Here is a 26,588-nt window from a genome sequence, read left to right as displayed (position 1 = left end):
TCTTATGTTCTAGGTTTGCCAGATACAACACAAAGGGACAGGAAACCAATCTGCTCCCAGGAGGCGGGCTGTCAATTTAAATATTTAAATTAGGGCAGAAGCATCAGATTTAACCTGCTTTGTAGGTTTGATAGTGGCCAGCTGGGTTTCTCAGGCTTCAGAAAACTTAGCAGCTGAAGGGAGGTGAGGACAGCTTCAGAGAGAAGGTAAGCACCTTCTAAAGTACTGCTTATGGGCCAAGAGGAGCAGGTGTGCTCCCCAGGGCCCCCCAAGCTCCCTGCCGCCACCCCCCCCCAAATCGGACCCCATCCTCATCCAAAGATCCCTCCCACCCCAGGGTGCCACTAGCACTCTATCTGCTCCTGCAGAGTGCCTCTCACGACTAGGAGCCAAGCCTGTCAATCCGGCTGACTTCTTGGCAAGGAATCTTTCTGTTAAAAGAAATATACACACCGTGACATTAAAAATCTGCAGCATCCAGGGCAACCAAAGCTCTGCCTCTCCGCTCACCTTGTCAATATTTGGGGAAATGTTTCAGTGAGTGAGTTGATCAACTATGGACCAAACCCCTGAGGGAAGTAGATGGTGGAAGCAGAAAGTGCAAATTCGAGCGATTACTGTGGGTAAGGGTGCAGTGTGGATTCACTAGAATGTTATTGGGTGTGAGGGTGCAGTGTGGATATTTTAACATTCTGGGGCACAGTAAATGTATAATTTGAGACATGGCGTGTGGTGAGTGGAGCATGCTCTGGAGGACCTGGTGACTTTGGACCTCTGGTTCCCAAAGCTCTACACCACTGGGGGGTTTTCCTAACCTCATGTCTGTGTCTGTTGTGGACTCATTGATTGAGATTGATCACTGATTAGTCAACAACTCCATTATCGTTGTATCATGGACTACCTGGATGGGAGAAGGTCAACAACAGCAGCTTTTCTTCAATGGTATCACTCTTGCCTCTGAGTCAGAAGGTTGTTGCTTCAAGTCTTACTCCAGCAATTTGAGCATGGAAGTCTAGGCTGACACTCCAGTGCAGTACTGAGGGAATGCTGTACTGTCAGAGGTGCTGTCGTTTGATGAGATGTAAAAAAAAAACGAGACCCCACCTGCCCTTTTGGTTGGATCCCATGGCACTATTTCGAAGAAGAGCAGGGGTGTTTTCTCCGGTGCCTTGGCCAATATTTATTCCTCAATCAACATCACAAAGCCAGATTATCTGATGGTTGTCACATTGCTGTTTGTGGGAGCTTGCTGTGCACAAACTGGTTGCCATGTTTCGTACACTTCAAAAGTAGTTCATTGGCTAGAAAGGGCTTTGAGACGTTGTGAGGTATGAAAGGTGCTATAGAAATGCAAGTCTTTCTTTTCTTCAGAGCATTGACAGAGTTTAAGCTTACGAGCTACTTTAAAAGTATGAAGTTTTGGTATCAGGTCTTTTGTCTCTGTTGGCCGGGAAGAAGGAGATGCTAAACCTTGCTTAGCAATTGCAAGTGATGCAACTTTGATCTCATTTGAATCCAAAACAGTAAGAGTTCATGATATTAAGATTGATTCATAAGGTAGTGGGCCTTTTATTTTTACAGGCATAATTCCTTTAGAAGACACTTGCCAAGACAAATGCATGTTTCAAGTGTTGATTTCAGCATGGACAGTTTACAGAGAGGAGAGACAACCACCAGCATTGGAAGAATTAAACCAGAGCTCTACAAACAAAAGTCAGTTGACTCTCAGGACGGTGACAAAGAGGATGTAAAAACCAGTGGAAAGTTAAACCTAACTCTTAAGTACGATTATGAGAATGAACATTTGATTGTAACAATTATCAAATCCTTGGACTTGCCAGCAAAAGACTTTTCTGGAACCTCAGACCCTTATGTTAAAATTTACCTGCTCCCAGATCGGAAAAAGAAATTCCAGACTCGGGTTCACAGAAAGACGCTCAATCCCATCTTTAATGAAACGTTTCAGTTTCCAGTGCCATTGGACCATCTCAACAATAGGAAGCTGCATTTCAGTGTTTTTGACTTCGATCGATTTTCTAGACATGATATGATTGGAGAGGTAATTGTGGATAATCTGTTTGAGCTGTTGGACCTTCCCAAGGAAGACACAATCTGGAGGGACATCATATGTGTCAAAACAGTGAGTATGATTGTTGCCAGTAACAGAAATGTGAGCAGCTTTTGCAACATTCCCAGGTGTGTAGTTGGTAGCATGCTTGCTTCTTAGTCAGAAGGTTGTGGGTTCAAACCCTTTACCATGTCATCTAGGCTGATATTGCAGTGCCCTATGATGGGGGTGCAGCATTGCCACTGGCTGTAATTGATCTTTAGCCTTTTTGCAAATTGGGTGATGAGCAACAGGCAGTGTTGAAGTTAACATCAATGGAAAAGAAATTCAAGCACTAAAAGGGGGCTGTTGATTCATTAAAGCCCGATTTGTGCTGCTCTCCAAGGTCAGTTTTGCTCCCGCCATCTTTAAAGTGATGTTAAACCATGGACCCAACTGCCTGCTCAGTTATAATCAGAACATCCCATGGCACCATGTGTCTGAGCCAGTATCCGTCTCTCAACCAACACAGCCAAACCTGTTTGTGGGAACTTGCTATATGTATACTAGTTGCCATGGTTTGTCTATAAAATCAGAGTCTACTCTCCAGGAACAATTCATTGCCTGTGCAGAACTTTGGGTCATTCTGAGGACATCCTAAAACACATTATAAATGCTTACTTACTCCTTTTAGCATAGTCAAACATCTCAAGGCACTTTGTAGGAGCATTATCAGCAAATATTTGACACCGAGTCACATAAGGAGATAAGGAGGTCAAAGGGGAAGGTTCGAAGGATGTTGGACAAGCAGCGTGACAAATCAGATTTTTTTTGTTGTTGAATAATTCCTTTTTCAGTCTTGAATCACCGATTTTGAGGTTACTGCCTCTGAAAATAACTAAAATTTTAACACCTCGGATATATTAAAAGTGTAGCTTTAATTTTTTTTCTTTTCTAATAGGAAAGCGTGGATTTAGGGGAGATTATGTTTTCTCTTTGCTACCTTCCAACAGCTGGACGAATGACACTGACCGTCATTAAGTGCAGGAACCTTAAAGCCATGGACATTACAGGATTCTCTGGTATGGCTATCAAAGAAACAAAACTCCTAGCAGGAATGGGGGAGATGATCAGGGAAGCAGGCCTAAAGATTATTTCAGGGAGTGTTGCAAAGATTGATGGCAGGGAAAAGTGACCTAAGAACTAAAAGTTATTGTGGATGTGTTTGCATGTTCTCAAAAAGTCTTAGCCACAAACTGTGTTATGGCCATGAGGTGAGGGGTGTGGGTGTTTCCCACTGTTCAACTCCGAACTGACCGCAGCAAGTGTTTCTGATACTAGGGTTTTAACTCCTTGTGTTTTATTTGCCAAATAAACAGACAGCGACAGGTTTTCTTGGAGGTTTAAAATAGAAGATTAACTATTTATTGATTTATATTAAATATTTATTTATATACTCTCAATGGTTGCAACCACAGCCACACATACATTCACTTACGTGCACACACACAAAGAGACAGATGGAGAGGAAAAGGGGTAAGTGGTTTGAAGTGAGGTAGATTTTCGGGGTTCACAGTTAACCTGTTGAATCTTCTCAGAGGTAAATTTCTCTTTAAAGTTGCAGGCCTGGGTTGTTTGTAGATTTCTTTTGTTGAAATTTCAGTCTGATGATAGGGGATCACTTTCAGTTCTCTGCTACACAATTGAATAGTAGAACTCACAGAAGGGCTCCTTCTTTTGGCTTGCTGGATTTTCTCCCAGCTCTTAGCTGCACAAGCTTTTGTGATGTTTGTCCTGACTCTGTCTCTCTGTCTCTGTCTCTCTCAGATACATAACCCTGCACATTCTTCCTTTTCATATAACTGTCTAATTCCCTTTTGAATACATCAGTTGAACCTGCCTCCACCACGTTCTCAGGCAGCACATTCCAGACTTTAACCACTCGCTGCATGAAAAAGTTTTTCCTCGTTACACTTTTGCTTCTCTTACCAAATACTTTAAATCTGTGCCCTCTTGTTCTCGATCCTTTCACGAGTGGGAACAGTTTCTCTCTATCTACTCTGTCCAGACCCCTTATGATTTTGAATACCTCTATCAAATCACCTCTCAGCCTTCTCTTCTCCAAGGAAAGTTGTCCTAAGTTCTGCAATCTATCTTCATAACTGAAATTCCTCATCCCTAGAACCATTCTCGTGAATCTTTTCTGTACTCTTTCCAATGCCCTCTCATCTTTCTTCAAGTGCGGCGCCCAGAATTGGACACAATACTCCAGCTGAGGCCGAACTAGTGTATTATACAAGTTCAACATAACTTCCTTTCAGGATTTTGACCCAGTGATGATGAAGGAATGGCCAACTTGTGTCCAAGTCAGGATGGTGTGTGACTTGGAGGGGAGCTTGCAGGTGCTGGTGTTTCTAGACGTTTGTTGCCTTGTCCATCTCGGCGGAGTTCTCGGGTTTGGGAGTTCCTGCTGAATAAATCTTGGTGAGTTGCTGCAGTGCATCTTGTGAACAGTACACACTGCAGACACGGTGCACTGGTGTTGGAGGGAGTGAATGTTCGTTTAAGGTTATGGATGGGGGTGCCAATCAAGCAGACTGCTTTGTCCCGGTTGGTGTCGAGTTGTTTGAGTGCTGTTGGAGTGGCACTTATCCAACAACAACAAAAACAATAACATGCATTTATATAGCGCTTTTAACATAATAAAACAGCTCCAGGTGCTTCACAGGAGCATTATTAAGCAGAATTTAATGCTAAGGTACATAAGGTGATGGCCAAAAGCTTAGTCCACAATGTAGGTTTTAAGCAAAAACAAGAAATGCTGGAATCACTCAGCAGGTCTGGCAGCATCTGTGGAAAGAGAAGCAGAGTTAACGTTTCGGGTCAGACCCGAAACGTTAACTCTGCTTCTCTTTCCACAGATGCTGCCAGACCTGCTGAGTGATTCCAGCATTTCTTGTTTTTGTTTCAGATTTCCAGCATTCGCAGTATTTTGCTTTTATTTTAATGTAGGTTTTAAGGAGTGTTTTAAGGAAGGAAACAGAGGTGGAGAGGTTTGGGGAGCAAATTCCAGAACTTAGGGCCCAGACAGCTGAAGGCACGGCCAGCAATGATGGAGCAATTAAAATCAGGGATGCTCAAGAGGCCAGAATTCTTGCAGCCATCTCAAAGGGTTATTGGGCTGGAGGAGCTTACAGAGATAGGGAGGGATGAGGCCCTGGAGGGATTTGAAAACATGGTTGAAAATCCAGGCAAGTGGAAATTATTCCAACAGATTCCTGACTTGTGCCTTTGTAGGTGGCGGAATAATCTTTGGGGAGTCTGGAGATGACCCAATGTCCGTAGTAAAAATACCCATTCATCTTTCAGACCCGTACGTTAAGGTGTCTCTAATTTGCGAGGGACGGAGATTGAAAAAGCGAAAAACCACCACAAAGAAGAACACACTCAACCCTGTTTACAATGAGGCTATCATCTTTGATATCCCTCCAGAGAGTATGGAGCAAGTCAGCCTCTCGATTACAGTAATGGACTATGATCGGTGAGTTTCCCTTTAACCTGTTTTACCGTCTTTATCTATTAGCTTGAATAGCTTATTCACCAAAATTAGCGATCCCCAATAATGAACATCTGGAAAGGTGCCAGGAAATATTTGGGAATTATTTTAGTTTTAGGAGACAATTATTTCGGAGCAGGAAAATCTGTGATATCTGCAACCTGCCAGGATGTGCCTATCTAGGACCTTTGGTGATGGTCCCACCAATGTTCCTACGGTTGGGGAAGGTCCCTTATTGGTTTGGGTAATTCTAGAGCAACCTCCCCTGAAGGTGGCTACACGCTGTGGGCAAGTGTACTGGTGTAAAGGGAGAGTGTCGGGGTTCATGATTATTGAACCCCATCCCCTTCTGTCCACTCGCCGTGAGAAAACTTTAGACAGGATGATCACAGCTTCTCATGACCAATGGCCAGCAGCCTAGTATTTTGCAGAAGCAAAATGAGAAATACAAAGAGTAACACTAGTACAGTAGTGTGGCCTTTTGAGATCTAATGGACACATGATTCACCACAAAATTGAAATATAAATTTTAGAAGGATATTTTTCTCTTCTTGGTTTGTATTTTGCTCTCATGTTGAGTGGTTTCTGCCTTTCACCCAGCTGCTGCATTTCTGCTCTGTAACAGTATGTTTGTTCTTCCCATCCGTAGAGTTGGCCACAATGAAGTTATTGGGGTGTGTCGTGTCGGTCAAGATGCAGAAGGGCTTGGACGAGATCACTGGAATGAAATGCTGGCATACCCTCGTAAACCAATAGCCCATTGGCACCCACTGGCAGAGGTAACACTGACACTTGGAACTTTCATCTGCCTCGGGATGACTCTTCATTGGTTAGACAGGAAGTAATGGGGATAAATTTAATATAACTCAGTTATTAGGAAACTAACAGGAACTGGTGCAACAAACTTTTTTTATACAGCGGGTGGTAATGACCTGGAGCTCACTGCCAACAAGGGTGATGGAAGTGGAGACAATCAATGACTTCAAAACTAAATTCGATGGCCACTGGAAGGAAATAAACTTACAGGGCGACAGGGATCGAGCATGGGAATGGGACTGACTGGATAGCTCCATGGAGAGGCAGCATGCATTCGATGGGCTGAATGGCCTGTTTCTGTGCCATAAATGACTCTATGACTCTCTTTCTATGAATGCTTTTACACCTTGCCCAATTTGGCCTTCTGTTTAAATCACTGGACAGTGAAATTTGGCATGGTGTGAAAGATAGAAGGGAAGATTTACATTTACATAGCGCCTTCATAACCTCAAGATGTCCCAAAGCACTTTACAGCCAATGAGATACTTTTGAATTGTAGTCACTGTCGCAATGTAGGAAATGCAGCAGCCAATTTGCACACAGCAAGCTCCCACAAATAGCAATGACCAGATAATCTGTTTTTGTGATGTTGATTGAGGCATAAATATTGACCAGGACACTGGGGATAACTCATCTACTACTCTTCAAAATAGCGTCATGGAATCTTTTATGTCCACCTGAGAGGGCAGACAGGGCCTCGGTTTATTGTTTCAGCTAAAAGTTGGCACCTTCAACAGTGCAGCTCTCCCTCAGTGCTGTATTGGAGTGTCAGCTTGATTTTTGTGCTCAAGTCCTGGAGTGTGACTTAAAACCCAGAACACTCTGACTCGGAAGTGCTGGAAATACTCAGCAGGTCAGGCACCATGTGTGGAGAGAGAAGCAGAGTTTCAGGTCTGTGACCTTTCATCAGAACTGGCAAAAGTTAGAAATGTAATAGGTTTTAAGGAAGTGAGGGGGGTTGTGGGGGAAGAGAACAAAAGGAAAGGTGTGTGATAGGACAGAGGGCCGGAGAGATTAACTGACAAGGAGATCATGGGGCAAAGGCAAAGGGAGTGTGCTAATAGTATGGTGAAAGAAAAAACATTAGTGCAGAGAGTGTGTTAATGACAGAATAATGAACAGCTCCTTCCAAAAGCACAAACATGAAAAACCAAGTTTAAGGCAGTGTCTTGCAGGCCCATATCTGCCAAGAATGAGGCACATCAATTTTGTCATGAACATTGATCTTTAACTGTTGTTGGAGTGAGGAAATGACTTGTTAAACAGATCAGCGGTGGCTGGAAAGAAACATTTACATACTAACAGACATCGAAGGTGAGGAAGCGCATTCCAGGGCCTGCTAAGGAGGATATAATCCACCAGGGCCAGGACTGGTTTGACTAACTGGCTGTTCCAGAGTTTTCTTTTGAACTGGCCACAGAAAGTTTGAACCCAGAGAGTGCCTGTTTACTCCTGGACTGAGAAGATTGCTGCTGTCTGCTCCCATCTCTTTCTCATAAGCCTCTGAATCCACTGAAGACACATGAACCCCAAGAGAGAAAAGTCTCCTACAGCGAACAAGGTTTAAGAAGAATACTGGGCCCCAATGAAAAGCAAGATCTACCTGAGCTCAAAGAACCGTAACAAAAACTCTTCAGATATTGCCTCAAATTTTTCCACGTTATTTTCCTTCTGCACTTTTCTGCCTCTATTTGCATGTTTACATCACGTATGCATGCTAGCGTGGGCGCGTCGTGTATCCGTAGGAGTCAACCGAATTAGAGTTTAAGTTTAATAAATTTCAACTTTTCTTCTTCTTTAAACCTAAGAAAGCCTGTTTGTGCTGGTTTCTTTGCCTCATAATTGGAAAGCAATGAACAAGGATTCACCAAGGGGGAGCCAGAAAGATGGTGTGTTTAAAATTAAACCCTGTTACTGTAAGACCAGGTGAAGGCTGAGAGGGACTCCCAGACATCCTGGTAAACGTCAAAATAAAAGCTAAATACTGCAGATGCTGGAAACAAGAACAAGATTAGGTACGCTACAGCCTGCCATACTGAACACTGAGTTCAATAATGTCAGTGCATGACGGGCCCTCCTTTTTATTTTTAGTTATTTTTTCTTTTTTCTACATTTGTTTATTTTATTTTAGTTTGTTTAGTTTGTTTCTACTATCCCTACCCACTGTTTTTCTCATGTTTATGCTTGGGGCCAGGCTGTTCAGTTTTCTGTCCATTAACACCCTCTCTGTACTACGACTTTGTCTTTCACCACACCATTAACATACCATTTGCCTTTGCTCCATGACCTTCAGGTCAGTTATTCTCTGTGACCTTGCCCCACCCCCACTTTACTTGCTTAAAACCTATTACATTTCTGGCTCTGCCAGTTCTGATGAAGGGTCATTGACCTGAAACGTTAACTCTGCTTCTCTCTTCACAGATGCTGCCAGACCTGCTGAGTATTTCCAGCATTTCTTGTTTTTAATCCTGGTAAATCTCGTCTCGACCCTTTCTAAGGCCTTTACAGCTTTTCTGAAGTGTGGTGCCCAGAATTGTCCACAATACTCCAGCTGAGGCCTAACCAGTTCTGGATGATCACTTTCATATTCTATTCTTCTGTTTATAAATCCAAGTATGAGAAGCAGATACATTAGGGTATTTTAAGTGACTCTTGGATAGGTACATGGATGATAGTAGAATGAAGGGTAAGTAGTTAGTTTGATCTTAGAGTAGGTTAAAGGTTCGGCACAACATCGTGGGCCGAAGGGCCTGTACTGTGCTGTACTGTTCTATGTTCTATATGTTTTTTTAATCTCCTAATCAATTTGCCGTTTCACCTTTAAGGATGTGTGTGTACAGACATGTTACATTAGAACATTAGAACATTACAGCGCAGTACAGGCCCTTCGGCCCTCGATGTTGCGCCGACCTGTGAAACCATCTGACCTACACTATTCCATTTTCATCCATATGTCTATCCAATGATCACTTAAATGCCCTTAAAGTTGGCGAGTCTACTACTGCTGCAGGCAGGGCGTTCCACGCCCCTACTACTCTCTGAGTAACGAAACTACCTCTGACATCTGTCCTATATCTATCACCCCGCAACTTAAAGCTATGTCCCCTCGTGTTTGCCATCACCATCCGAGGAAAGAGACTCTCACTATCCACCCTATCTAACCCTCTGATTATCTTATATGTCTCTATTAAGTCACCTCTCCTCCTCCTTCTCTCCAACGAAAACAACCTCAAGTCCCTCAGCCTTTCCTCGTAAGACCTTCCCTCCATACCAGGCAACATCCTAGTAAATCTCCTCTGCACCCTTTCCATAGCTTCCACATCCTTCCTATAATGCGGTGACCAGAACTGCACGCAATACTCCAGGTGCGGTCTCACCAGAGTTTTGTACAGCTGCAGCATGACCTCGTGGCTCCGAAACTCGATCCCCCTACTAATAAAAGCTAACACACCATATGCCTTCTTAACAGCCCTATTAACCTGGGTAGCAACCTTCAGGGATTTATGCACCTGGACACCAAGATCTCTCTGTTCATCTGCACTACCAAGAATCTTCCCATTAGCCCAGTACTCTGCATTCCTATTACTCCTTCCAAAGTGGATCACCTCGCACTTTTCCGCATTAAACTCTATTTGCCATCTCTCAGCCCAGCTCTGCAGCCTATCTATGTCCCTCTGTACCCTACAACATCCTTCGGCACTATCCACAACTCCACCGACCTTAGTGTCATCCGCAAATTTACTAACCCACCCTTCTACACCCTCTTCCAGGTCATTTATAAAAATGACAAACAGCAGTGGCCCCAAAACAGATCCTTGCGGTACACCACTAGTAACTAAACTCCAGGATGAACATTTGCCATCAACCACCACCCTCTGTCTTCTTTCAGCTAGCCAATTTCTGATCCAAAGCTCGAAATCACCTTCAACCCCATACTTCCGTATTTTCTGCAATAGCCTACCGTGGGGAACCTTATCAAACGCCTTACTGAAATCCATATATACCACATCCACTGCTTTACCCTCATCCACCTGTTTGGTCACCTTCTCGAAAAACTCAATAAGGTTTGTGAGGCACGACCTACCTTTCACAAAACCGTGCTGACTATCGCTAATGAACTTATTCTTTTCAAGATGATTATAAATCCTGTCTCTTATAACCTTTTCCAACATTTTACCCACAACCGAAGTAAGGCTCACAGGTCTATAATTACCAGGGCTGTCTCTACTCCCCTTCTTGAACAAGGGGACAACATTTGCTATCCTCCAGTCTTCCGGCACTATTCCTGTCGACAATGACGACATAAAGATCAAGGACAAAGGCTCTGCAATCTCCTCCCTAGCTTCCCAGAGAATCCTAGGATATATCCCATCTGGCCCAGGGGACTTATCTATTTTCACACTTTCCAAAATTGATAACACCTCCTCCTTGTGAACCTCAATCCCATCTAGCCTAGTAGCCTGAATCTCAGTATTCTCCTCGACAACATTTTCTTTCTCTACTGTAAATACTGACGCAAAATATTCATTTAACACTTCCCCTACCTCCTCTGATTCCACACACAACTTCCCACTACTATCCTTGATTGGCCCTAATCTAACTCTAGTCATTCTTTTATTCCTGATATACCTATAGAAAGCCTTAGGGTTTTCCCTGATCCTATCCGCCAATGACTTCTCGTGTCCTCTCCTTGCTCTTCTTAGCTCTCCCTTTAGATCCTTCCTGGCTAGCTTGTAACTCTCAAGCGCCCTAACTGAGCCTTCACGTCTCATCCTAACATAAGCCTCCTTCTTCCTCTTGACAAGCGCTTCAACCTCTTTAGTAAACCACGGCTCCCTCGCTCGACAACTTCCTCCCTGCCTCACAGGTACATACTTATCAAGGACACGCAGTAGCTGCTCCTTGAATAAGCTCCACATTTCGATTGTTCCCATCCCCTGCAGTTTCCTTCCCATCCCATTGTCTTATAAATAAAGAGGCAAACTTAAAAAAAAATCAGGAGTTTTGGTATAAAAATCAGGAGTTGCTACTTTTTGAAAACATGAACCAATATACATTGACAGTTGGTTTATAATTAGTGGCTTATTTCATCTCCTTAATCTTATTAACAGGCCAGAGCTCTTTACAAAAACTGTGTTGCTACATTTGAAAATGCTTTGCAAAGAACTTAAAAACAAAACTCCTACCTGAGATTAGTTGTGCATTCTGACTCGACAGAAGCCATAATTTTCCTAAAATTGGGTCGAATAATTACTTGCAAGGCAAATCAGTCCTTCTGCACCTGTGCACCCATTTCGGCCGCACACGCGCATGTGCCTAGAGTTTGGTGGGTTGATTGTAGAGAAAGCTGGAAGTGAGGCCTACTGACGCATGTTGCTTTGCGAGCCTGGAGGCTGAAGCTGCCTGTCAGCCTTGCCTGGAGTCTGAATCACAGTAGTGCAACTATTAAGAAACCACAAATCACTAAGCAATCAATCCACAATTGACTCATGTAGCACTAAAATTTGCAAATCACTAACTGTATTAGTAGCTATCACAGATTAATATTGAAGTTAAAATGCCACAACCATGAGCTCACAAAATACTATTGTGATTAAAGCAGCAATCAATCCACAATTTAAGCACAAAGATTGATTTCTGGCAACTGTACTGTATTATTGAGCTTAAACGATTGAAGGAGCAGTCTACAATACTATAAATTACTATTGGGGTTAATTACAAAGCAAAGCATAGCCAAAGGTGCCAAGATCCAAGTAGCATGCGATTTCAGAGACCAGCACAAACACAGCAACTTCACTCCCCAGGCTCCAGACTCTTCAGGCTTCTCTGTACTTCAGTGGACCCCATTTCCAACTTCCTCTGTAGTTGAATCTCCGGTGTCTAGTTACATGCGCACATGTGATCGATTGAGTGTACATGTGCAGTCTCAAATTGGGTGCGCCTGTGTGGAAGGATTGTTAAAAATCTTGAGTTTTCAGAGTTCTCTTGCGAGATGCATGTGAGGATGAATTGGGCTGCGAAATCGCAATTCTTACCATTAATTCACGAGAGTTGCATGTCTGTGTATATGTCTCTGCTCATCACTTTTCAAAATCATGCCATTTATAGTATGCTGCCTTTCCACATTAGTCCTCCCAAAGTGCATCAAAGAACAAAGAACAGTACAGCACAGGAACAGGCCATTCGGCCCTCCAAGCCTGCACCGATCTTGATGCCTGTCTAAACTAAAACCTTCTGCACTTCCGGGGACCGTATCCCTCTATTCCCATCCTATTCATGTATTTGTCAAGATGCCTCTTAAACGTCATTATCGTACCTGCTTCCACCACCTCCCCCGGCAGCAAGTTCCAGGCACTCACCACCCTCTGTGTAAAGAACTTGCCTCTCACATCCCCTCTAAACTTTGCCCCTCGCACCTTAAACCTATGTCCCCTAGTAACTGACTCTTCCACCCTGGGAAAAAGCTTCTGACTATCCACTCTGTCCATGCCGCTCATAACTTTGTAAACCTCTATCATGTCGCCCCACCACCTCCGTCGTTCCAGTGAAAACAATCCGAGTTTTTCCAACCTCTCCTCATAGCTAATGCCCTCCAGACCAGGCAACATCCTGGTAAACCTCCTCTGTACCCTCTCCAAAGCCTCCACGTCCTTCTGGTAGTGTGGCGGCCAGAATTGCATGCAATATTCTAAGTGTGGCCTAACTAAGGTTCTAAGGTACAGCTGCAACATAACTTGCCAATTTTTATACTCTGTGCCCCGACCGATGAAGGCAAGCATGCCGTATGCTTTCTTGACTACTTATCCATCTGCGTTGCCACTTTCAGTGACCTGTGGACCTGTACGCCCAGATCTCTCTGCCTGTCAATACTCCTCAGGGTTCTGCCATTTGCTGTATACTTCCCACCTGCATTAGACCTTCCAAAATGCATTACCTCACATTTGTCCGGATTAAACTCCGTCTGCCATTTCTACGCCCAAGTCTTCAACCGATCTATATCCTGCTGTATCCTCTGACAATCTTCATCACTATCCGCAACTCCACCAACCTTTGTGTCCTCCGCAAACATACTAATCAGACCAGCTACATTTTCCTCCAAATCATTTATATATACTACAAAGAGCAATGGTCCCAGCACTGATCCCTGCGGAACACCACTTGTCACATCCCTCCATTCAGAAAAGCACCCTTCCACTGCTACCCTCTGTCTTCTATGACTGACCCAGTTCTGTATCCATCTTGCCAGCTCACCTCTGATCCCGTGTAACTCCACCTTTTTGTACCAGTCTGCCATGTGGGACCTTGTCAAAGGCTTTACTGAAGTCCATGTAGATAACATCCATTGCCCTTCCTTCATCAATCATCTTCGTCACTTCCTCAAAAAACTCAATCAAATTAGTGAGACACGACCTCCCCTTCACAAAACCATGCTGCCTCTCGCTAATAAGTTTGTTTGTTTCCAAATGGGAGTAAATCCTGTCCCGAAGAATCCTCTCTAATAATTTCCCTACCACTGATGCAAGGCTCACCGGCCTATAATTTCCTGGATTATCCTTGCTACCCTTCTTAAACAAAGGAACAACATTGGCTATTCTCCAGTCCTCTGGGACCTCACCTGTAGCCAATGAGGATGCAAAGATTTCTGTCAAGGCCCCAGCAATTTCTTCCCTTGCCTCCCTTAGTATTCTGGGGTAGATCCCATCAAGCCCTGGGGACTTATCTACCTTAATGCTTTGCAAGATACCCAACACCACCTCCTTTTTGATAATGAGATTACTGAGATAGAAGACTGAGATCACTTCACACTTCTCTGCACTGAACTCCATCTGCCATGCTTCTGCCCATTTCACTATCCTGTCATGTCATCCTGAAGCCTGTAACTCTCCTCATCAACTTTGCCAAGTTTTGTATCATCTGCAAACTTTATAATGCTGCACCCTACACCTGATTCCTAGGTCAGTTATGAAAATCATAAAGAGTAATGGACCCAAAGCTGATCATTGGGGAACATCACTGCAAATCAGCTCCCAGTCTGAAAGCCATTCATCCACCACCACCTTTTGCTTCCTGTCACTGAGCCAATTCCATATCCAAAGCTCTACTTACCCTTTAATTCCATGAGCTTCCCTCTTCTTAATAAGCCTCTTGTGTGGCACTTTGTCAAAAGCCTTCCGAAAGTCCATATATACATCTACTGCACTGAACTTGATCAACCTTCTCTATTGCCTCATCAAAGATTTCAATCAAGTACGTCAGACACAATTTGCCTTTGACAAATCCATACTGGCTCTTCATTATTAACCCATGCCTTTCTAAATAAAAGTTTATTTTGTCCTTGATAATGGTTTGCAATAGCTTCCCCACCACCGATGTTAAGCTGACTGGCCTGTAGTTTCCTGCTTTATCCCTCTCCACTTTTTGAATAGTGGTAGAACATTAGCAACCCTCCAGTGCTCCAGCACTGCTCCAGTATCCAATGAGGATTGAATTATTGTGACCAATACCACTGCTTTTTCTACCTTTGCTTCTTTCAGCAACCTGGGATGCATTCCATCTGTACCAGATGACTTACCAACTTTCAGTAATGCTAACCTTTTTAATACACCTACTCTATCTATTACTGCTCTGTTTATAACTTCCCTCTCCTCCTTTGTGCGGACAGGTGTAGAGTAATCATTTAATACTTTAGCCATGTCCTCTCTACATTAAAGGATCCTTTAATAGGCCACATATTTTCCCTAGCTAACCACTTACACCTTATATGTTTATAAAATGTTTTACGCTTCAATTTAATCTTGGAATCATAGAATGGTTCCAGCACAGAAGGAGGTCATTCAGCCCATCATATCCATGTTGACCCTGTAAGAGTAACTTAGCGAGCCCCACTCCCTGCCTTTTTCCTGTAGCCATGCAATTTTTTTCTCTTCAGATAATTATCCGATTCCCTTTTGAAAGCTATGATTGAACCTGCCTCCACCACACTCTCAGGCAGTGCATTCCAGATCCGAACCACTCACTGCAGTAAAGAAGTTTTTCTTCATGTCACCTCTGATTCTTTTACCAATCACCTAAATGGGTGTTCTCTGGTTCTCAACTCTTCCACCAATGGAAACAGTTTCTCCATTTCTACTCTGTCCAGACCACTCGTGATTTTGAACACCTCGATCAAATCTCCTCTCAACCTTCTCTTCTCCAAGGGGAACAGCCCCGGCTTTGCTAATCTATCCCTGTAACTGAAGTCTCTCATCCCCAGAACCATTCTAGTAATTCTTTTCTGCACCCTTTCTAAGGCCTTCACATTCTTCCTGACGTGTCGTGCCCAGAATTGAACACAATACTCCAGCTGGGGCCAAACCAGTGTATATAAAGGTTCACCATAATTTCTTTGCTTCTATTTATAAATCTCAGGATCCCATATGTCTTATTCACCACTTTCTCCTCCTACCCTGCGAACTTTCATGATTTGTGCACGTAAAACCCCAGGTCCCTCTGCTCCTGTACCTGCTTTAGAATTGTATCCTTATTTTGTTTCACTTTTCCGACCAAAATGTATGACTTCACACATCTCTGCATTAAATTTTATCTGCCGCTTGTCCACCCATTCCACCAGTCTTTCTGTGTCCTCTTGAGGTCTATCACTATCCTATACTCACAGTTCACAATTCTTCCAAGTTCTGTGTCATCTGAAAATTTTGAAATTGTGTCCTGCACACCCAAGTCTCGGCCATTAATATAAATCAAGAAAAGCAGGGGTCCTAATACCAACCCCAGGGGAACCTGACTATATACCTTTCTCTAGTCCGAAAAACAATGGCTCACCACTACTGCCTGTTTCCTGTCACTCAACCAACTTTGTATCCATGCTGCCATTGTCACTTTTATTCCATGGGCTTCAACTAAGCTGACAGGCCTGTTTTGTGGCACTTTATCAAATGCTTTTTGGAAGTCCATGTAGACCACATCAGCTGCATGACCCTCATCAACCCTCTTTGTTGCCTCATCAAAAAACTCAAGCAAGTTAGTTAAACACAATTTTCACTTCACAAATCCATGCTGGCTTTCCTTAATTAAACCACCCTTGTCTAAGTGACTATTAATTTTGTCCCAGATTACCATTTCTATAAACCGAGGTTAAACTGACTGGCCTGTAGTTGCTGGGTTTACCCTTTTTAATCAAGGGTTTAACATTTGCAGTTCTCCAGTTCTCTGGCACCACCCCTGTATCTAAGGAAGATTATGGCCAGTGCCTCCACAATTTCCAACCTTACTTCCCTCAGTATCCACAGCTGCATCTGATCTGGTCCTGGTGACTTTTTACATTTACTCTCGGAATGTGAGCATTTCTGGCAAGGCCAGCATTTATTACCCATTCTTAATTGCTGTTGCGAAGGTGCTGATGAGCCGCCTTTTTGAACTGCTGCAATCCATGCTGTGTAAGTGCACCCACGATACTTTCTGTAGGGGTTTGATACAACTGAGTGGTTTGTGCGGCCATTTCAAAGGACAACTTTGAGTACAGACAGCCTCTTTCATACTTCCTTCTTTATCAAATTTTAGCCCATCCAGTATCTCAACTGCCCCCTCTTTCACTGTGACTTGGGCAGCATCATCTTCTTTGGTAAAGACAGATGCAAAGGACTCATTTAGTACCTCAGCCATGCCCTCTGTCTCCATGTATAAATCCCCTTTTTGGTCCCGAATCAGCCCTACTCTTCCTCTTACCACCCTTTTACTATTGATATGCCTATAAAGGACTTGTGGATTCCCGTTTATGTTGGCTGCCAGTCTCTTCTCATACTCTCTCTTTGCCGCTCTTATTTCTTTTCCCCATTCCCCTCTGAACTTTCTATATTCAGCCTGGTTCTCACTTGTATTATCCACTTGACATCTGTGATACGCACCCCTTTTTTCTGCTTCATCTTACTCTATCTCTTTCATCATCCAAGGAGCTCTGACTTTGTTTGCCCTACCTTTCCCTCTCGGGGACTGAACCCAAACTATCTCCTCCTTTAAAGTCAGCCCATTGTTCAATTATGGTTTTGCCCGTCAATCTTTGATTCCAATTAACCTGGGCCAGATTTAGCTTCACCCCACTGAAATTGGCTGCTTACCTCGTAACCTCTCTTTGCCTACCATATTAACTTTTTCAATTCTCTCCTGTACATATTCTTCCTGGTTATTAACTGAATCTTGCTCGTAAAATTTTTCATAAGCCTTCTTATCCATTTTATTTTTACTTTTATTTCCTTCGTCATCCAGGTGCATTAACTTTGGATGCTCCTAACTTTTCCCTTCAAAGGAGCTGAACTATCCCTTCCCTGAATGCCCTCCATTTACTGCCTGATCTTACTGCCTTTTCCAATCTACCTGTGCTCGGGCCCTTAAATCATTGCAATTGGCTCTTCCAAATTGAGCATTTTACCTTCATTATTTTCTGGTTTCTTTCTTCATGCCAAGGGTTGTGAATCTTTGGAATTCTCTACCCCTGAGATGTGGATGATCAGTTGTTGAGTATATTAAAGACTGAGATCGATTAGATTTTTGGACTCTAAGGGAATTAAGGGATATAGGGATTGGATCTTATTGAATGGCAGAAGAGGCTCGAGGGACCGTATGACCTACTCCTGTTCCTATTTCTTATGCTCTTAGAAATTGCGTTCAATTCCAACCACAGCAATTTGAGAATTCCAGATTTTTTTTAATGGAAGTCTTTAGATAAAAATCTGGTCTCAGTAAAAGTGATGATGCAGCTGTTGGATTGTCATTAAAAACCTCTAATGTCCTTCAGGGGAGGAAAGATGCAGTTATTAGACTAGGAGATGGCTGGTGTTCCCCCCTCCCAGATCAGCAGATGTAGCATCCGACCCCTTACAGCTGGCCAGTAATATTGAAATGAGACCGAAAGCCAATTTCAGCTCAGCATGGACCAGAGAGCAGAATGAACGCTCCACCCACATTGCGGCTGCTTTGGGTACAAGTCGAATTTCCTGGCAACCGTGAATGAGAGACAGAAAGAAAGGAAAGTTTTTGCCTTTATACAATGCCTTTCATGACCTTGGGATATCCCAAAGCAGAGTAGAGCTATCAAAGTACCTTTCAAGTGTAGTTACTTCTGTAATGTAGGGAACGTGGCAGCCAATTTGCGCACAGCAAGCTTCCACAATCAGCAATGTAATAATGACCAGATCATCTGTTTTACTGATGTTGATTGAGGGATAAACATTGGCCAGGACACCAGGGAGAACTCCCCTGCTCTTCAAATAATGTATTGGGATCTTTTATGTCCACCTGGGAGGGCCGATGGGGCCTTAGTTTAGCATTACATCGGAAAGATGGCACTTCCAACAGTGCAGCACTGGGAGTGTCAGCCTAGATTATGAGCTCAAATCTCTTGAATGAGACTTGAATCCATGACCCTGTAACTCAAAGGTGAGTGTTACCTACTGAGTGTTACCTACTGAGCCATGGCTGACACTGAAAGAGGATTTTTCCTGTTTGAAATAATAAAATGTCTATGTTACACAGAGATTGTATTAAGGGCTGGGTGTGGGGATTTGTCAACTGGAAACTATGGGAGTTGTAATGGGGTTATGTTTTCTTTAGTCCTGTTACAGAGCCTGTGGGCAGAGCAGATGTGTGACTTCGTCTGAAGCCATTACATTTACTAGCAGAGAAATTGTCTGTGATTTGTTGTGACCTTGAACTGCCTGAAATCTCTTTTTCTGATGCATATTGGCATGTTTTATCACATGGGACTATAGCGGCAGGGTCTGTAACATCATTTAAAGGGGAACTTGGAAAAGTATATACAAAAGGAAGTTTAAAAAAAGGTACAGGGAATGAACCAGCAGTGACAGTGGAACACAGGAACAGGAGGAGGCCATTCGGCCCCTCGAGCCAGTTCCACCATTCAATCAGATTATGGATGATCTGTATCTTAACTTCATTTACCTATCTTGACTCCATATCCCTTGATACGCTTATGCATCAAACATCTATCGATCTTAGTCTTCAAAGCTTCAGTTGACCCCGAGCAGTCACTCTTCCCGAATTTCTTACGAGTTCCAGATTTTGTGTGAAAAGTACTGATTTCATTCCTGAACATCCTAGATCTAATTTAAAGATTGTGCCCTCTTGCTGTGCCATGCTCACCAGAAAAAAACAGTTTGTCTCTCTACCCTATCAAATTCCTTTATCATTTTAAATATCTTGATGTGATCATCCCTTCATTTTCTAAACTCGAGGGAATACAAACTAAGTCTATGCAAAGAACAAAGAACAGTACAGCACTGGAACAGGCTATTCGGCCCTCCAAGCCTGCGCCGATCTTGATGCCTGCCTAAACTGCACTTCCGGGGCCCATATCCCTCTATTCCCTTACTATTCATATATTTGTCAAGATGTTTCTTAAATGTCGCTATCGTATCTGCTTCCACCACCTCCCCTGGCAGCAAGTTCCAGGCACTCACCACCCTCTGTGTAAAAAAACTTGCCTCGCACATCCCCTCTAAACTTTGCCCCTTGCACCTTAAACCTATGTCCCCTAGTAACTGACTCTTCCACCCTGGGAAAAAGCTTCTGACTATCCACTCTGTCCATGCCGCTCATAACTTTGTAAACCTCTATCATGTCGCCCCACCACCTCCGTCGTTCCAGTGAAAACAATCCAAGTTTTTCCAACCTCTCCTCATAGCTAATGCCCTCCAGACCAGGCAACATCCTGGTAAACCTCCTCTGTACCCTCTCCAAAGCCTCCACGTCCTTCTGGTAGTGTGGCGACCAGAATTGCACGCAATATTCTAAGTGTGGCCTACCTAAGGATCTAAGGTACAGCTGCAACATGACTTGCCAATTTTATACTCTATGCCCCGGCCGATGAAGGCAAGCATGCTGTATGCCTTCTTGGCTACCTTATCCACCTGCGTTGCCACTTTCAGTGACCTGTGGACCTGTACGCCCAGATCTCTCTGCCTGTCAATACTCCTAAGGATTCTGCCATTTGCTGTATTCCTCCCACCTGCATTAAACCTTCTAAAATGCATTACCTCACATTTGTCCGGATTAAACTCCATCTGCCATTTCTCTGCCCAGTCTCCAACCGATCTATATCCTGCTGTATCCTCTGACAATCCTCATCATTATCCGCAACTCCACCAACCTTTGTGTCGTCCGCAAACTTACTAATAAGACCAGCTACATTTTCCTCCAAATCATTTATATATACTACAAAGAGCAAAGATCCCAGCACTGATCCCTGCAGAACACCACTAGTCACATCCCTCCATTCAGAAAAACACCCATCCACTGTTACCCTCTGTCTTCTGTGACTGAGCCAGTTCTGTATCCATCTTGCCAGCTCACCTCTGATCCCGTGTGACTCCACCTTTTGTACCAGTCTGCCATGCGGGACCTTGTCAAAGGCTTTACTAAAGTCCATATAGACAACATCCACCGCCCTTCCCTCATCAATCATCTTTGTCACTTCCTCAAAAAACTCAATCAAATTAGTAAGACACGACCTCCCCTTCACAAAACCATGCTGTCTCTCGCTAATAAGTTTGTTTGTTTCCAAATGGGAGTAAATCCTGTCCCGAAGAATCCTCTCTAATAATTTCCCGACCACTGACGTAAGGTTCACTGGCCTATAATTTCCTGGATTATCCTTGCTACCCTTCTTAAACAAGGGAACAACACTGGCTATTCTCCAGTCCTCTGGGACCTCACCTGTAGCCAATGAGGATGCAAAGATTTCTGTCAAGGCCCCAGCAATTTCTTCCCTTGCCTCCCTCAGTATTCTAGGGTAAATCCCATCAGGCCCTGGGGACTTATCTACCTTAAAGCTTTGCAAGACTCCAAACACCTCCTCCTTTTTGATAATGAGATGACTGAGACTATCTGCACTCCCTTCCCTAGGCCCATCATCCACCAAGTCCTTCTCCTTGGTGAATACTGATGCAAAGTACTCATTTAGCACCTCACCCATTTCCTCTGGCTCCACGCATAGATTCCCATCTCTGTTCTTGAGTGGGCCAACCCTTTCCCTGGTTACCCTCTTGCTCTTTATATATGTATAAAAAGCCTTGGGATTTTCCTTAATCCTGTTTGCCAGTGACTTTTCATGACCCCTTTTAGCCCTCCTAACTCCTTACTTAAGTTCCTTCCTACTGCCTTTATATTCCTCAAGTGCTTCATCTGTTCCTAGCCTTCCAGCCCTTACAAATGCTTCCTTTTTCTTTTTGACTAGGCTCACAATATCCCGTGTTATCCAAGCTTCCCGAAACTTGCCAAACTTGTCTTTCTTCCTCACAGGAACATGTTGGTCCTGGATTCTAATCAGCTGACGTTTGAAAGACTCCCACATGTCAGATGTTGATTTACCCCCAAACAGCCGCCCCCAATCTAAATTCTTCAGTTCCTGCCTAATATTGTTATAATTAGCCTTCCCCCAATTTAGCATCTTCACCCGAGGACTACTCTTATCCTTATCCACAAGTACCTTAAAACTTATGGAATTATGGTCACTGTTCCCGAAATACTCCCCCACTGAAACTTCGATCACCGGGCCGGGCTCATTCCCCAATACCAGGTCCAGAATGGCCCCATCCCTAGTTGGACTATCTACATACTGCTTCAAGAAGCCCTCCTGGATGCTCCTCACAAATTCTGCCCCATCCAAGCCCCTAGCACTAAGTGAGTCCCAGTCAATATAGGGGAAGTTAAAATCACCCACCACCACAACCCTGTTACCTTTACATCTTTCCAAAATCTGTCTACATATCTGTTCCTCTACCTCCTGCTGGCTGTTGGGAGGCCTGTAGTAAACCCCCAACATCGTGACTGCACCCTTCCTATTTCTGAGCTCCACCCATATTGCCTCGCTGCATGACCTCTCTGAGGTGTCCTCCCACAGTACAGCTGTGATAGTCTCCTTAACCAGTAATGCAACTCCCCCACCCCTTTTACATCCCCCTCTATCCCGCCTGAAGCTTCTAAAGCCTGGAACATTTAGCTGCCAATCCTGCCCTTCCCTCAACCAAGTCTCTGTAATTGCAACAACATCATATTTCCAGGTACTAATCCAAGCTCTAAGTTCATCTGCCTTACCTGTTATACTTCTCGCAACTGTCCTGATAATTTAACCCTTTAAGCACCAGTATCCGCTGTAAATTCTAATTATAGGAAACGACTGTACTGGATGTTCTCTGGCACTGATTGTTCTCTGTGCCTGCTGGGTGTGAAGTTTTTTTTTATTTGCAACTAAACATTGAAAACAATTAAAATGTCCAGATTATATAAATCTCTCTCTTGGATACGAATAGAGGTGAGGGAGGGGGCCTGAGTAGGACTGGAACAAGGAATGTTTCATATATTCTATAAAATGACAGGCATTACTAGGATCCATACGGTATCCATGGCAACACCTTTTATTTCGAAGAAGTGAGTGGAGTTGAAGGAGAAGTTGTTCAATGTGAGAACAAGTTCAGCCAGGCAAAGGAGGGTGGTGGTGGATGGGGACTAGTTGGACCTCTGTTCAAGGAAGAAGCAGAGAGCCCTCAGGCCGTCCTGCTGGGGGATGGATGTGTAGAGAGATTGGATATCCATAGTGAAAAGGTGATGTTTAGGGCCAAGAAACTGTTAAAGTGATGGAGGGCATCAGAAGAGTCATGTATGTAGGTGGGGAGAGACTGGACAAGGGGAAAACAAATAGAGTTGAGATAAGAAGAAATCAGTTCAGTGGGGCAGGAACAGGCTGAAACGATGAGTCTACAAGTGCAGTCCTGTTTGTGGATCCTGGGAAGGAGGTAGAGGTGGGCTGTTCGGGATTGGGGGACTATAAGGTTGGAAGCTGTGGAGGGAAGGTCACTTTGAGTAGTTCAACCAGCAACTTTGGACAACTTGATCCCTGAGCTGATTATCCAAATCATTTCCATAATTATGTCCCTTAGACGCTTGGCAAAATCTAGTGACAATCTGCGCAACAGTTTCCTCATCTGTCTGTGTCATCTGCTGATAAACATGCAGCTGAAATAGAACCAAGTTACGGCACAGAAGGAGGCCATTCAGCCCATCGTGTCTGCACTGGCTGAAAAACTAGCCGCCCAATCTGATCCCACCTAATGTTGTATTCATCTTCACCACTTAATGATCGTTTAATGCATCCACGGCCTTGTCATAATCATCCCGTTCTCCTTTGCCAGTCAGCGTTTTGGATGTCTTTCTCACTGATGCCCCAGCGTTGTAGGGCAGCAAAGCCCTCCATTGTGCTCGCTGCGTCCATGTCATCCCATTGAGAAAAGGCCCCTGTCGTCCGTGTAAGCCTCAAACTCTTCCAGCGTGCGACCTATCGTGCACTCACTGTTGGGATCAAATGGATTTACACCTCTAATCCCAGCAGATTCCAATCCACCAAAAGTCATATCTGACTGTGATGGTTCAGTAACCTACTCCAATATTTTAGACCTCGTCGTCACTGTTGGATCCTCCAGTAATGACACTTGGCCAGACTGAGATTTAACTTGCTTCACAGACTATACTCAGCCATCTTCACTTTCCAGATACAATCCTTCAACATGTGCAATCTGACCTTTAACCCCTGGGTCAGATGACCTCCTAACTAGTACTGAATTCATCGTAATGTATTTAATATGTGAGGACCATATTGTATCTAATATGCAAGTCCACATGACACTCAAGTTATCATGACATCGTCAAGCTCAAATTCATTAAGATGGAGGCTTAAGGGGATGACACTGAGGCCATTACTACATGAAATAAGATATAAGGGGTAAAGGACTGGTTAGCTAACAGGAAGCAGAGAGAATGGATAAATGGGTCATTTTCACGTTAGCAAGCTGTAACTAGTGGAGTGCCACAGGGATCAGTGCTGGGGCCTCAACTATTTGCAAACTATATCAACGACTTGGACAGAATGTACGGTAGCTAAATTTGCTGATGGCATAAAGGTAGGAGGGAGAGTAAGTTGTAAGAAAGTCCGAAGGAGTCTGCAAAGGGATATAGATAGATTAAGTGAGTGGGCAGAAATTTGGCAGATGGAGTATAATGTGAGAAAATATGAACTTGTTCACTTTGGTAAGAAGAATAGAAAAGCAGTATATTATTGCAGAACTCTGCGGTACAGAGGGATCTGGGTGTCCTGGTACAAGAATCACACAAAGTTAGTATGCAGGTACAGCAAGAGATTAGGAAGGCAAATGGAATGTTGTCATTTATTGCAAGAGGAATGGAATATAAAAGTAAGGAAGTTTTTCTACAGTTGTACAGGACATTGGTGAGACCACATCTGGAGTACTGTGCGCAGTTTTGGTCTCCTTACTTAAAGGATATAATTGCATCAGAAGTAGTTCAGAGAAGGTTCACTCGGCTGATTCCTGGAATGAAGGGGTTATCTTATGCGGAAAGTTTGTACAGGTTGGGCCTGTATTCATTGAAGTTTAGAAGAATGAGAGGTGATCTTATTGAAACATATAAAATCATGAGGGGACTTAGCAGAATGGATGCTAAGAGGATGTTTCCCCTTATGAGAGAGACGAGAACCAGATGACAGTTTAAAAATAAAGGGTCTCCCATTTAAGACGGAGATGAGAATTTTTTTCTCTGAGGGTCATTAGTTTGTGGAATTCTCTTCCCCGTACAGCAGTGGAGGCTGGGTCATTGAACATTTTTAAGGCTGAGTTAGATAGATTAATCTGCAGGCCTGGCAGCATCTGTGGAGAGTGAAACAAGAGTTAACGTGACATATCTTCCTCTACTGTAAATACTGACACAAAATAATTATTCAGCATGTCTGCCATATCCTTATTTTAATTGATAACATTACTTATCAGTTTTCAATGTGACACATTGCTCCTGAACACCCTCTTTTCCCTAATGTAGTAAAAAATTTGTATGTTGATTTTGATATCCCAAGTTTCTTTTCATATTCTTTTTTGTATCTCTTACTATCTGTTTTGTCACTCTTTACTGTTCTTTGTATCGTTCCAGGTCACCAGGATTTGTGCTTTTTTTTGTGTTTTTGTATGCTTTTTCTTAGTTTTATGTTGCTTCTTACTGCTTTACTCATCTGTGTCTATTTTTTTTTTGGCAAGTAAAGCTCTTTCCCCTTAAGGGTAAAAGCTGATTCTATAGCACATTAAATTCCTTTTTGAACACCTCTCACTGATCTTCTGTTTTACACATTAACAGATTTGCCCAGTTTACTGTGGACAGTTTCTGTCTCGCAGAGAGATACAGCACCAAAACAGACCCTTCAGCCCAACGAGTCTGTGCCGACCATCAGCTATCCATTTATAATAATCCTACATTAATCCCATTTTCCCTCTCACATCCCCACCTTCCCTCAATTCTCCTACCTACACTAGGGGCAATTTTTACAATGGCCAATTTACCTATCAACCTACAAGTCTTTGGCACGTGGGAGGAAGCCAGAGCACCCGGAGGAAACCCACGCGGTCACAGGGAGAACTTGCAAACTCTGCACAGGCCGTACCCAGAACTGAACTCGGGTCGCTGGAGCTGTGGTACTAGCCACTGCACCACTGTGCTGCCCACTCATCCCATTGAAGTCAACCTTACCTAATTATGGAATCAAAGTTTAGTTTTTCTCCTTTTCAAACACTATATTGATCTACAAGACACAAGTCAGGAGTGTGATGCAATACTCTGCATTTACCTGAATGGGTGTAGCTCCAACAACACTCGAGAAGCTCGACACCATCCAGGACAAAGCAGCCCACTTGATTGGCACCCCATCCACCACCTGAAACAGTCACTTCATTCACCATCAGTGCACTGTGACTGCATTGTATATCATCTACAAGGTGCACTGCAGCAACTTGCCAAGGCTCCTTCGACAGCCCCGTCCAAACCCGCAACCTCTTCCACCTAGAAGGACAAGGGCAGCAGATGCATGGGAACATCACCACCTGCAAGTTCCCCACCAAGCCACACACCATCCTGACTTGGAACTATATCATCGTTCCTTCACTGTCGCTGGGTCAAAATCCAGGAACTCCCTCCCGAACTGCACAGTGGGTGTACCGGCACCAGATGGACTGCAGCAGTTCAAGAAGGCAGCTCACCACCACCTTCTCGAGGGCAATTAGGGATGGGCAACAAATGCTGGCCTGGCCAGTGAGGCCCACATCCCAT

The 26,588-nt window shown here is 43.7% G+C and overlaps 1 protein-coding gene across 2 annotated transcripts in view; it reads left to right on the top strand.

The window, feature by feature from the left end:
• The window catches only part of LOC137379781 (synaptotagmin-10-like), a 96,740-nt gene that overhangs the window by 66,450 nt on the left and 3,702 nt on the right, over nt 1–26,588 (top strand). The window contains exons 3-7 of one of the 2 annotated variants that reach the window (XM_068051150.1): nt 1,582–2,140; nt 3,009–3,129; nt 5,417–5,588; nt 6,253–6,384; nt 13,011–13,035. In XM_068051150.1, coding sequence (XP_067907251.1) covers nt 1,582–2,140; nt 3,009–3,129; nt 5,417–5,588; nt 6,253–6,384; nt 13,011–13,035 — 1,009 coding nt within the window. Of the gene's footprint in view, nt 1–1,581; nt 2,141–3,008; nt 3,130–5,416; nt 5,589–6,252; nt 6,385–13,010; nt 13,036–26,588 lie in introns of those variants that run through there. The other variant, XM_068051149.1, reaches the window with a different exon arrangement.

The sequence above is a fragment of the Heterodontus francisci genome, chromosome 18 (genome assembly GCF_036365525.1).
Source record: "Heterodontus francisci isolate sHetFra1 chromosome 18, sHetFra1.hap1, whole genome shotgun sequence".
In the NCBI taxonomy this organism is placed as follows: domain Eukaryota; kingdom Metazoa; phylum Chordata; class Chondrichthyes; order Heterodontiformes; family Heterodontidae; genus Heterodontus; species Heterodontus francisci.
This window is presented reverse-complemented; position numbering and strand designations above follow the sequence as displayed.